Below are 12,857 nucleotides of genomic sequence, written 5' to 3' on the forward strand. Positions count from 1 at the left end.
CACCAGCTCCTCTCTGTGCTCTATTAATCAGCCTGGGAGCTGATCTATGGACTGCACTCTTCTTCTTCCCACAGAGGTCCCAGTGTACAAGTAGGTGAAGACATTGTGGAAGCTAAGGTTTAGCCACAGAATGAGCCCGATCATCTGGTGCATTAGTTTTCACAGCCCGGTACAGTGACAGGCAGGTGGACCAGTCACACAAAAGTCGATCACTTTTCATGGGCATTTATTTAGTTTTTCATCTGATCGCATTATGTCATTTTCAGGAGATATGTCTTTGCAACCTGCATATTTCATCTGGATCTTTCAAAGGTTGAACACAAAGCAGAAGTAGGCTCACTCAGAGATCTAGAAGTAATCAGATTACAAAAGGGAATTCAGTACTGGATTTATTGGGGATAAAATGGCAAAATGCCACTCTTAATTTCAAAAGCTTTAAATGAATTCTTATACAATAATACTGTAATAAAACTACTGTTCTTTGTAAGGTCCTAAATTCATCCAACTTTTCAAAATGGACCAATCTACCTCACAGCTACACACCTTTAAAGTCTGCTAACGACATCATATAAGATATTGTATTATCTGTTTTTATATGATCTGCTCTGCAGTTGTTTTTTAGACTGTGGTGTAAACAAACTGGATAGAGATTTAATTTTATTGAGGCAAAAACAAAACATCATGACTTCATATTTTATTATTAAAACATGCATCGCATTGCTAGTAGTGCAAGTATGCCAGCCACACCTAGAGGAGCTCCTCAGTCATGGACCTCGAAGCTGCTGGTGCATAGTTCTCTTTGCTCTGTAGCTTACCATGGTCTGCTGCTCTGTGGCTGAGCTAAAAGCGCTTCCACTTTACGATAATACCACTCAGAGTTGATTGTTGAATATCTAGAGGGGAAGACATTTCACAAAGTGACTTGTTACAATGGTGGCATCCTATTACAGCACCGTGCTCCAATTCAGCGAGCTCTTTAGAACGACATAATCTTTCACAAATGCTGGTAGAAGCAGACTGCCTGGCTAGTGGGTGTATTCGAAGGTTAAGAGGTGCGACTCAGTACTTTTGTCCAAGCACAATCTAGCTTTGAAATTGCTCAAGAGACTCTGTAAAAGTTTGCTCATTACCTTTTAGAATTGCTTCTTGAAGCCTGGAGCTGGTGTTCAGGATGTGTTCCTGCTTAGCAATCGTAGAGGTGGAAACAGCCAACTTCAGTGTCTTTTAATGCTACTTGCAAAATGGCACCCACCTGTTATTTAACTCACCAAAGCCCCTGATATGCATTATACAAGTTCACAACAGAAGCTCAGCTGCTGCACCAAAAGATTCAAATCTCTTAAAACACACACATTGATCTTTTAGTTCTAACTCCAGCACTGCTTCCTCGTTTCATTAATACAGCCTCTCGCATGTCGTTCCACTTTTCTTTCATATTTGATATTTCCTTCCTTGCCATTTTTTTTTTTCACACTGCACCTGTTCAAAGCCATTACGCCGAGCGTACGTGTCTAACACGGAGTCAAATTCACTTTAGCATATACAGACCTGAGCGCCGCAGTAGTCACCGTGCAGCGCTTTTCCTGGGAAGCCATTTAAAATTCAGCATGCAGAACGCTGCCTCCTTCTTAAATGCAAATACAAGCAGATGCAATTAGCAGATACACAGCTGGACGCAGAATGGCGTAGGAATCTGCGTGAGTGAGCCATAAAGCGCAGCATGTTTCATGCATGACTGCAGAAACTCTTCAGGAAGCTGCAGTGAAAACTAAACTGCAGCAATGGCATACCTAGAATGAAAATGTCACAGCCAGGGAGCAAAATGTCCTTTTCGAGGGCAGAGTGTTCCCAGCATCGATCTCTACGCAGAAATGAAATAAGGTGGAGGAAAACAGCAGCTATCTGGTATCTGCCTGTGTTCTTTTTTTCCTTCTTATCTTCTGTGTTATTAGTTAGCTCTTATTAGTTTGACATAAAGGAGATGTGGAGGGAATGACAAGTGTAATCCTTCAGTACCACAGAGTGCGCGCTGTCCGTGTGTGCTGGGAGTGTATGGATGGCCCTGAGACTGCCTGCAGGCTGCGTACACAGTCCCTCTCCTTTCCCATTTTCTTTGCCATCATTTTGATGATTACCTTTCTTTACTTTTCACTTCTGTCACAATCTGTATTTCTGACCATATTTCTGGCTGAGTCGCTGCTTCTCGGTGCTACAGCTGTCTGCCTGCACACCGCATCTCTTCTTTCCTGTAATTATCTGTCTGCATGAAGACTCCCTCTCTGTCTCTCTTGCGGGAGAATGACTGATAACTCTCTTATGGCTTCCCATTGGATTAATTAAAGGTGAGGCTGTATGATACCCATATAGGCTCTTGTTAGTCTTAATAAAAGACCATCGTACTGCTGTCTGCCACGCTCTGTTGGTTGTGGAAAATCTCTTTTTCTTTGTTGTGTTTCCTATGATATTTTTTCCTCACAGCTAATGAAATCTTAATGCAATATTATCTGAGGAATAAACTCGATTTATTAATGTTATGGTCTAAAAACTGTTTTCAAAGGTAAACTACAGCAGCTATATGTGGCATTCTTAATAGTGTGGTATTAATATTCCAGATAATATAAATCTACACATTAGCTTCATATGGCTATCTTATTACAGATCTGTAGTTAAAACATTCTCATATCAATGTAGAAAAGAAGAGGGAGCAAGATAGAAGTGTTGATATAAGACTGCAAAGGTGTGATGATTCAAAGAGAGACGTACCTGTGGACTTGGATGTTCTCAAACATTCTAACTCATAATATCTGCTATAAATAAGATGATACTAAGATTTTTAAACTCGGATTTTACCATCATTACCCCACCTTATCAAACCAAATGCACACTCTGTGTCAGAGAGTTACAAAACTTAAGAAAACTTGATGAGTTTGCAAATAGGATTTTATTACTTAATGATATGAGGAGAAAACTGCAACGAGCTAGAGCACGTTTATTTTTTTCTCCCACCGCTGGGGGAAAAACATCATCCATAAAATTTGGGTGTTATTATCTCAATATGTCAAGTTAATTATCTCAACGTTTTGACCTGGTACATTGAAATTTCAACTGGCAACAAGCTCCCATAGAAAGCGGAGAAAAATCCAGATATCTGAAACTAAACAGAGCAGGGATTTAGAGTCTACCTGAGTTGCAGCTTAAACTTGCACAGACATTTTTCGAACATCAACACTGGACAATATTAAAGATGAATTGCTCCCTCCACATGTAACGCATAAAAGCAGATGCGTTCTTACTAGCGGAAATGCTAAATGTGCTTGGGTAAAGGATGCAGGAAGGCAGGGACTTATCTGGCCAGCTTGCTGGGTATTTACAGGACAATTACCTGCACTGTCCTCAAATAGACATTACACAGACTTTGCACTTGGAAGCAACCACCTAATGTCAGATCTGAAAGATGTGGACATTTGTGTTCTTGCATGCAGCTCCATCGGGTAATGTCTAGAAGAAACCACATTGTATTTATGTTAGAATAATGAGTTGTGGTGCATTGCCAATGCGCTGTACACGAAAGCTGCTGATAGTGCAAACTTTTATCAGAAGCAGTGCTAAACGGGGTCAGGCTATAAGTACCAGAAGTGAAGCGTTTCACACTGAAAAGAAATTTGAGATGTGGCTCTTCTGTTGTTAGTTTTCAAAGGAGATATCTGTAGTGGAGCCTTGTTGGTTTGTGCTGTAACCTGTTTTCTTACCCTGTGTGTTATTTGGTGTTTTACAGGGCAGCAATGTGGTGGAGGACCAAGACCTGCTGGAAATTGGAATCCTCAACTCGGCCCACAGACAACGTCTCCTGCAGGCCATACGGCTCTTGCCCAGGGTCAGCGCTGCAAATAGTAACACTATCACACAAGAATACCACAGAGTCTACAAAGTGGATAATTTAGTCAGTCTGGACTGGGTTTATTGCAGCATCCATCTCAATGAAGTTATATAAATTCATGACCAATTGAAGGAGAGAATCTTGAGCCGGCCTGTACTCAGTCCTCTTTGTTTCATATAAAATTCAGCAAATCTTCTGCTACATCTGTTTCCGTGTGATATAACTCTCTGTGGGTGGCTGGGTATCTCTCTGCATGTTCTACTCAACACTTGAACAAGAAGCATGCAGAGACAGGGGCACCGAGCCACATTATCACAGCTTTGAAAGCACATAAAATTAAATGATGCGAGAAACTGCTAAATCCATACCTTCACGCATCTGCAAAATGCACTAAATAAAAACATATCGACACGCTTTGAGCCGACATTTGCTGCTGAAAAGAGACCGGAAGTCGATTTTTTTCTTTTAAAAAAAAGGCTGCTGCTATATGTTAGCAAGGTCAAATACTTTTGTGTGAGTGTGCAAGAGTCAAAGTAAGATCAAAAGTGCCCAGCTGCACACAGTGCGAGCAGAAGAAAGGAGTCTGCAACAGCGAGCTAAGAGAAAGGGGAGAGTCTGAGCTCGGAGATAAGCATGCTTCATAGAGACTCCAAAGAAAACTTTGATCTCCAGTCAGCATTTTCCTCCTCTCATCCCCAATAAACTTTTCAAAACACTGTAAGAGATGGAACCTTTTAACTTTTGCCTGCCCTCTCACAAAAAGACGCACACACTTGTGCAGACACATGTAGGCGAACACATGCTTAACTTGAGGTGGAGGTTGCAGAACGCTTGCTTGAAGCAACATAAGCTCTCTGAAGTGCTTATGACTGTCAAAAGAAAAGTGAATGAATTATGTATTATCTGCTACACTCAAAGTGTCTCAGTGCAAGCAGTGAGTCTGCTTTTGGTGTTTTTTTTTACGAACCTTCTCAACAGTTGTGCTCGTGTTTCCTTTTCCTGTACTCGTTTAGCTTCCTCACCTGTTTCCTTTCGATTGAGGAAAGCCTTTAATATGGAATGCATCTTGAAAATAAAGCATGGCACAGGAATAAAATGGAAATTAGTAATAGGTATGTAGGCAGTAAACATTCGCACCAGATCTTGCTTCAGATAGCAGCTGTTTTTATGCAGTAAAACTCCAGGTCTAAAATGTGGAAAATGAGAAGAAAGATAATCCGCTGTGCTCACAGCCTCCTGTTATGTACAAGAGCATGCAGCGAGAACAAACAGAACTACAGAAAAGTAATAAAAAGTGCGCTCCAAAGACAAACTTCTTCCTTAATCCCTTTTTTCTGCTCTGTGTACTTAAGGTGAGACCTATCGGATACGATGGCAACAACCCCACATCAGTGGCAGAGTGGCTGGAGTCTTTGGAGCTCGGGGACTACACCAAGTCTTTCCTTGTCAATGGTTACACTTCCATGGAGCTGGTCAAAAAGATCTGGGAAATTGAGCTCATCAATGTAAGTCTACAGTGCTAAAAATAGCCATATTAAAAGATAAAATCTAATGAAAGCACAAAGGATTACATGGGAAGCCAAAACCTAATTTAGCCACTGGGTGATATGTTACTTTTTCCCAAGAGAATGAGCTCTGCAGTTCACTTTGAGTCAATTCCACATTACATTTCTGTGGCCATAAATACTCACTAGAGCACAGAAAAACAACAAAAATCAATTTGCAGCTGAAAATAGTGCCCAGTGAGTTCACCATTTAATCCAGGAACATTTGCTAAAAACAGCAGCGCTCAGCTGTTTCAGGGAATCTCTGAGTTTTTGTTTTTTAACCATAAATTTGAGTCCCGTCTTAAAACTTCGGGCAAATGGTCAAGGTAGCAGAGTTCTGAATTCATTGCTTTTTCTTTCTTTTTTTCTTCGCTAAAGACATTTGTGGCAGAACCCATGAAAATATGTTCAAACAAGACAGGTATGAATACAGGTATGAATTGGTTGAGGTCAAACTCCGTCAACCAATTCCAGAAACTTGATTCTGTTCATCTGGACGTTTTCACAGTGAGTTTCATCACTACTCCAAGTGACTTCTTCAGTCTCAGCTCACTGCAGGTTTCACCTGCCTTATATACATTTACATAGTGGCCGAAAGTAGTACCACTGACTAACAAGAGGCTGTTTCATAGTCATTAATATGCAAATTGGGAAATTGCTGCAATTTCTGGGATTTCCTTACCTGGATGATTGAGCACACATCGAGACACCCCCGTCAATAGTCAGATATCTAGTCAGATAGCATAGCATTGGTTCAGGCAAAGCACCATCTAATTCTCAACCACCATCCCACAAGTTGATCTCATCCCATCCAATTTTCCAGCTGCTATTCAGGCTCCTTTAACCTGCCTAAAGTTGCTGCAAGCCACTTGGCAAACCCCCTCCCTCCCCCATTCCTAACATGCTGTGTCCGATATTGTCGCTTACATTCTTCCCACTTGTGGCTTGCTGTGCACGCTCTATGAAGGGTGCGGAGGTCCTAGAGCAGCGCCATAAAATTAATACAGATTACTGCAGAAGGGAGCCACAAACTTCTTTTATCTATAGATTTGACTGAGCTGGTGCTTTGTGAACTGGATGCTTGCTGGTTCTTGTCCTCATCTTTCACCTTGGTGACAGAGTGAGTTTGTATCTCCTATTGAGTGTACATATTATAACCCCGGAAAGTCAAACTTCAGTAGCCATGCAGGCTTACTGTTAGCCCTTTGGCTTCTTACTCGAGAACAAGGCTGAAGTTGATTCAGAGGCCATACTGTAAAGAAGGCCCATCAGGCATTTCTTCTCATTACTGTGCAATATGTGCTGAGAAAACAAACTGGAGGGAGGTGCATTTTTTTTACTGTTAAATCATAACATTGCTTTGTCTTTTTCTTTCGTCATTTCGGTGTAGAGATTTCTGGTCCGATATCTGCAGTAACAAAAAAAAAACAAGGAGCTTCTGAATGTTGAATTCTCTCTTTCTGTAAATATTAGTAAAGGGGAACGATAAGAAGGTTTGACATTTGGGTTTATGTGTTGTCACAGATAGTCCAGGTTTATGATTCAATTTTTACCAACATAAAATCTTCACTCGGAGATGCAGTTTAATGCAGGCCGATCTCTTTGGAGTGATGTGCTTCTTTGATGCTGGCAGTGTAACGAAATCATGCTCGATTGCAGGGGGCGCCTGCCTGACTGATTTCAATGAGAGAGAGTGAGAAGGGGTGTTTTTCCTTCCCTGCGGAGGATAAAGTGATGAGTGATCAGCTGGAGGAGGTGGAGAGGGAGTTATATAAGCATGTGGGATGCAAGATGTTTTATAGCGCCGGGGATACCGCCCACATGCTGCACTTCTGTGTGTGTGTGTGTGTGTGTGTGTGTGTGTGTGTGTGTGTGTGTGTGTGTGTGTGTGTCTGGATGCATATGTGAGACAGTTAAACTGTTAATACATTCCTGTATGTTTATGTATTTGTATTCAATGTATGACATGCATGGATGTATATTAATTTTAGACCTGTTCGTGTAAATTTGAATACTGTATAGCATCAAAAGATTTTCTGAATTAACTGAAACTGCAGTGCAGCACATTTTGCAGCCACTAGAGGGTGCCCACGTACACTGTAAAGCCAAAAGTACTGCATGTCCCTATAAGACCTCAGATTGCATTTCACTGTTTGCACCGGGCTTCTTTGATTCAGGAAACTTGCTTTTATTTTGGACTGTACTATCCCCAACTTTGCTATCATAGTGCTTTGGTGACAATGCTTCACTTATTCAACATGACTGTGGATAAAGAGATTTCCCTAGTTTAGTATAAAAACTTACCCAATGCTTTATTTTGGGTTTTAGTTCATGTTCTATATAAGGGGAGTGAAGAAGGGTTGCAGGGACGATCAAGTAGATGGGTATGATTGTCATCTGTGATTTATGACAGAAGGATAGCAGCAAGAGTGAAAGGGAAGGTTTGTAAGTGTAAAGCGTGAGACTTGCAATGATGTATGGTTTGAAGCTAGTGACACTGACAAAAAGACAGGAGGTGGAGCTGAAAGTAGTGTTGCTGAAGAGGGAGTTTTATTTGGAGTGACCAGGATGGACAGGGTTAAAAATGAATACAATAGTATTTTTTGTATGTTTGTCACACTTAAATGTTTCAGATCAAACAAATGTAAATATTAGACGAAGATAAGACCAGTAAACACAACATGCAGTTTCTAAATTAATGTTAGTGCAATTAAGTTTTTGTGATAACTGCCTGTGAGTCTTTTACAATGGTGAAGAGAAATTTTGGCCCACTCATCTTTGCAGAATTGTTGTAATTCAGCCACAATGAAGGGTTTTCAAGTATAAACCTTTTTAAGGTCATGCCACAGCATCTCAGTCGGATTTAGTCAGGACTATGACTAGGCCACTTCAAAGTCTTCTTTTTTTTTCTTAAGCTATTCAGAGGTGGACTTGCTGGTGTGTTTTGGATCTGTCCTGCTGCAGAACCCATTTGCGCTTCAGCTTAAGGTCACAAACTGATGGCCCCACATTTCGCGTTAGAGTGTTTGGGTAGACGGCAGAATTCATGGTTCCATTTAAAACTGAGATGAACCTTTTAAGGTCCTTTTGCTCAGCAGTGGTTTTTGTCTTGGAACATTTTTGCCCAGTTTCTTTCTTATAGTGGAGTCATGAACACTGAGCTTAACTGAGGCAAGGGAGGCCTGCAGTTCTTCGGATGTTGTTCTGGGGTCTTTTGTGACCTCTTGGATGAGCTATTGTCGCACTCTTGGGGTAATTTTGGTTCGCTGGAGTTCCACAGCTGTATATGCTAATATAAAGCTCAGTTACTTTGTTTCTCATCTGTTCCTGAATTTCCGTGGATGAAGGCAGATGATCCGATGTGACCACCTGTAAAGAAAGGACCAAGTTGTTTCTGTTTATAATAAGTTCCTTTTGTTGTTATTATATCTCATAGTAAATGTTTAGAATGAACTGATGTTTAACTCAACTCAGGAGCTTTAATAGAATGAATAGAGCTGGGTGATAGAGATGGTGTGCCTCCGTAGTGTAATGTACATGTTGGTGTCTGATTTTATAATTTGCATTTACTGGATGTAACATAGTTTGCATATATTTTAGGGGACAAAACAAAACAAGACAGTATCATCTAGGTAGTGTGCCAGGAGGTATTTTTTCCTTTATACATTTTGTTGTGAACTTAAACACAAGTGTGAGTCAGATATAGCCAAGGGGCTAATTTACATCAATTCACATCCACAGTTGCTGTGCAGTTTCATGTCGTATTATAATGAAAATAAGGGATTAAAAAAGCAGATAGAAAACCATTAGTGTAAGAGGGTGGCAATCAAAGAAACATGGTGGGGCAATCACTGCAGCTGGAGTGAGGGTTGTCAGTTCCTACTCTTCTTGCACCTTGGTCTAGGCCTACTCAGTAGTCTGTCCTTGATCAGAGTTCCCGTCATCCACATCCATATATTTTAAAGATAACTGCAGGCTACTGGACAACTCAGCATATATGAAGTCTGGGGAAACTGCAAATTTAAATTTGAACGTGTTCAAAAAGAAGTATTTACTGTAGTTTCCTATGATTGTTGGGTTTTTCTCTGTATGATCTACTGTGCAATATAAAGCGCCTTGAGGCGACTGTTGTTGTGATTTGGCGCCGTATAAATAAAATGGAATTGAATAGTGGAAAACATCTGCTTTTAAGCACAAGGTATTTGAATCAAATGTTTTCCCTGTACTAAAATAGATATGAAGGAATAATCTTAGCAGTGTTTTAATGGAGTCATGGGTCCAATAACATGAAGTGTTACTCTTGCCTAGTCCGCAGTCTGCAGGGAGACTGTGAAGCTGGCCTTATCTCATGGATGTAGTGTTTCTTATCGATCTCTTGTGAGCACATCTGACTGGGAGAGAGTGTACGTGTATGTCTGCTGCACAGCACTGCAGCAGCGCACTGTCACTGAAGTAGTCTCTGGAGACTTGGAGAGGTCACTTCTGCACCTGAGAGAGGTGTGTGTTTGTCCGGAGATGGTGTAGAGAACGATGTATTGTGGTGGGAGAATAATATAAAGTGATGCTGGGAAGGAGATATGGATTTAAGAGAATGACAGGGAGTGGGAAAAGAGTGAGTGAGTGAGTGAGAGTGAGAGAGAGAGAGAGAGAGAGAGATAAGAACGAATCTTTAAAAATCGAATCTGGACACTGCTTTCATGTAATCACCAGGTAATTGCCGTGGGCAACAGATGCAGTGGTGTCCATGGAGATGGGGGAGGAGTGTGAAGCGTTCCTGAAGTGTTTTAAAGTGGGATATAAGTGCGTGTGGGTGGGGGCATAGGCGTGTGTGTGTGTGTATAGTTGGGCACATATGTGGATACCTGCTGTTGTGGGATTAGCAGAGTATTTCAAAACACCTTTTAAGCCTGCTGGTCCTCATTCGTGCACAATACAATGCAGACAGAGAGCAGGTGCAGCTTTCTCTCTGCAGTAGTGTGTGTGTGTGTGTGTGTGTGTGTGTGTGTGTGTGTGTGTGTGTGTGTGTGTGTGTGTGTGTGTGTGTGTGTGTGTGTGTGTGTGAGTGAGAGAGAGTAACTGTGGCATTCAGGGTTTATAACGTCGGAGTAGATTGAGTCTTCGGAGTCACACCTGGTCCAAGTTAACTGTTAGATTTAGTCTCAGTGGCGCTACTGGATAATCCAATTCTTTCATGACTTGCTTTTATTATTATAATATTCGTATATAACTAAATTATATCTTTCTGTTTTGCAATTTCACAAACATATCAAAGCAAGTATTTTCTAATGATGTTAAAAAAATAGATTCAAATGGCACATTTCTACATAATGCAGACTGAAACTAATAAAGAAAGAAACCAAATTAAAGAAGTATAGGAGCAAACCAGCTTGGGAGTGTGTATGGATCTGTCGTGTTTGACTGATAATCTTTCAACAACACACACACACATCTCTTTTCATTATATTTTTGAGCAGGATATGAAACAACAATGGGGCAACGCACATCTTTTGTTCCCACACAACAATAGCATGATGTTCCAGTGTTTAGCGCCGTTAGCTGGTACAAGATTAGGTGGATTTAGCGTGTTCTCTGTGTTCTTGCTCTGCTTTCTTGTGGGATCCAGAGGTTTCTTCTGGCATCAAAAATGGTATTGCTAGTTTACATGTATGTTAGTGTTTAATTCTCCCATCATTGTGCCCTTGGCAACGGCCCCGGCTTAAATCTGAAGTTGGTCCCAGGTGCTAGAGACTGCTGCACACTGCACTACTTAGGACTGCTTAAACAAAGAGGATGAGGGCTTGTTAAAGATACTGTTATAATAACACTGTCCAATACTAAATATTTAAAAAATATAATTGCATATGAATTTATATCTAACCTTATGGTTTTTTAAAACATTGTCAAGATACACTCGCTGGTCACTTCATGAGCTACACCTGTTCAACTCGTTTACACAAATATCTAACCATCCAATCACATGGCAGCAACTCAGTGCATGTAGACATGGTCAAGATGAGCTGTTGAAGTTCAAAGCAAGCATCAGCATGATGAAGAAAGGCGATTTAAGAGACTTTAAACATGGCACGGTTTACAGGGAATTGTTAGAAAAGGAGAAAATATGCAGTGAGTGGCAGTTCTCTTGAGTAAAAATTACTGTTGATGTCGGAGGGCAGAGGTCAGGGGTGAATGGTCAGAGTGCTTTGAGCCGATAGGAGGGAAACAGAAAAGCTAAAATTGGACAAAATTCTTGTAATATGAAAGAAGACTAAATATCCAGGAGCTGCATTAAGAACAGAGACCATGTCAGTCTTGCATCATAAAGGACAACAAGCACACATAAAGCTAACGTAGGCCCCACATGCACTTAGTTATTTTCACTTAGCTGTGACGTTGAAAAACGAAGTAACAAAAGAACCAAAAGTCTGAAAGACCTGAAATGAAAACTCATTAAATCAGACTTAAATTTTTAAAATATGAAATTGCTATTAATAATTTAGAGGAATTCATTATTAAAATTGACAGAGTAAGTTTTCACACGTGGCTTATAATTGGAGTTTCTTACACCGATCAAATTTAACAAATCATATTCCACAGAACGTACTCAAGATAAATTGCTTCGCCTTGTATCACCAAACTGACTCATGAAATACTTAATGGGACCAGTTCAATTATTTTTTAGCAATATGAGTGAATACAAACTGGTGGTTAGAGCTTTCCAAATGCGTGTTTTCCTGGATTCCTTCATGTCAGAAGAGTATTTTGTGTGTTTTCGATTGAGGGAGGCCAGAGGTTTTTGAATATTTGTGGATATTTGTGTGCCGTTTTAAGCTGCTTTGCAACCTTAATTTCTCCCCAGAAGCCAAACTGATTTTGAGGGCTTTTTTAGATACTTGAGAATGCAATCAGGGGAAGACTTTATAACTCTATCAGCCTCCTTTTAATAACACAAGTCTCCTGGTAAAATCTGTCTGCTGTCTCAAGAATAATTTACTGTGATCATCCTTACTCTGCTTAGCTCTCCAGGCTGTGAGAAAGCCTGTTTAAATGGATCCAATTTAACTTTAAAAAGTGAAGCTGTGCAGCTGGAACACCAATACATTCAGGCTCATCAGATTATGTGAAAAGAAGTCTTGATTGTTGTGTTAAAGTCTGGGGGAGCTGTTTTATCGGGAGGTGCTGCAACATGAAAGTGTCAGTAAAAATGACTGTTTGATAACAATCATCAGCTTTACCTGCCGATTTACCAGGCTACTCTGATACCCCTGTTTCATTTCCCTGCAGTGCAGTGACATAGAGGCACATCCTTTAAGAATCCACACGGTGGTGCTGCTGCCTCTCGCTTGAATCAGATCTCGTCTGGAGGTGAAAGAAAGTACAAAATAACTGAGTCAAGGCCCCAAATTGCTCTCATTTAAAGCGAGTCCTCTGAGAGC

General features: G+C 40.6%; 1 protein-coding gene across 3 annotated transcripts in view; it reads left to right on the top strand.

The window, feature by feature from the left end:
* anks1b (ankyrin repeat and sterile alpha motif domain containing 1B) overlaps positions 1-12,857 on the top strand; it is a 276,143-nt gene that overhangs the window by 223,105 nt on the left and 40,181 nt on the right. For all 3 annotated transcript variants that reach the window (XM_026146086.2, XM_026146087.2, XM_080291511.1), the window contains 2 exons: positions 3,776-3,874; positions 5,230-5,382. In XM_026146086.2, the coding sequence (XP_026001871.1) occupies positions 3,776-3,874; positions 5,230-5,382 (252 nt within the window). The remainder of the gene's footprint in view (positions 1-3,775; positions 3,875-5,229; positions 5,383-12,857) is intronic.

The sequence above is a fragment of the Astatotilapia calliptera genome, chromosome 17 (genome assembly GCF_964374335.1).
Source record: "Astatotilapia calliptera chromosome 17, fAstCal68.1, whole genome shotgun sequence".
Classification (NCBI taxonomy): domain Eukaryota; kingdom Metazoa; phylum Chordata; class Actinopteri; order Cichliformes; family Cichlidae; genus Astatotilapia; species Astatotilapia calliptera.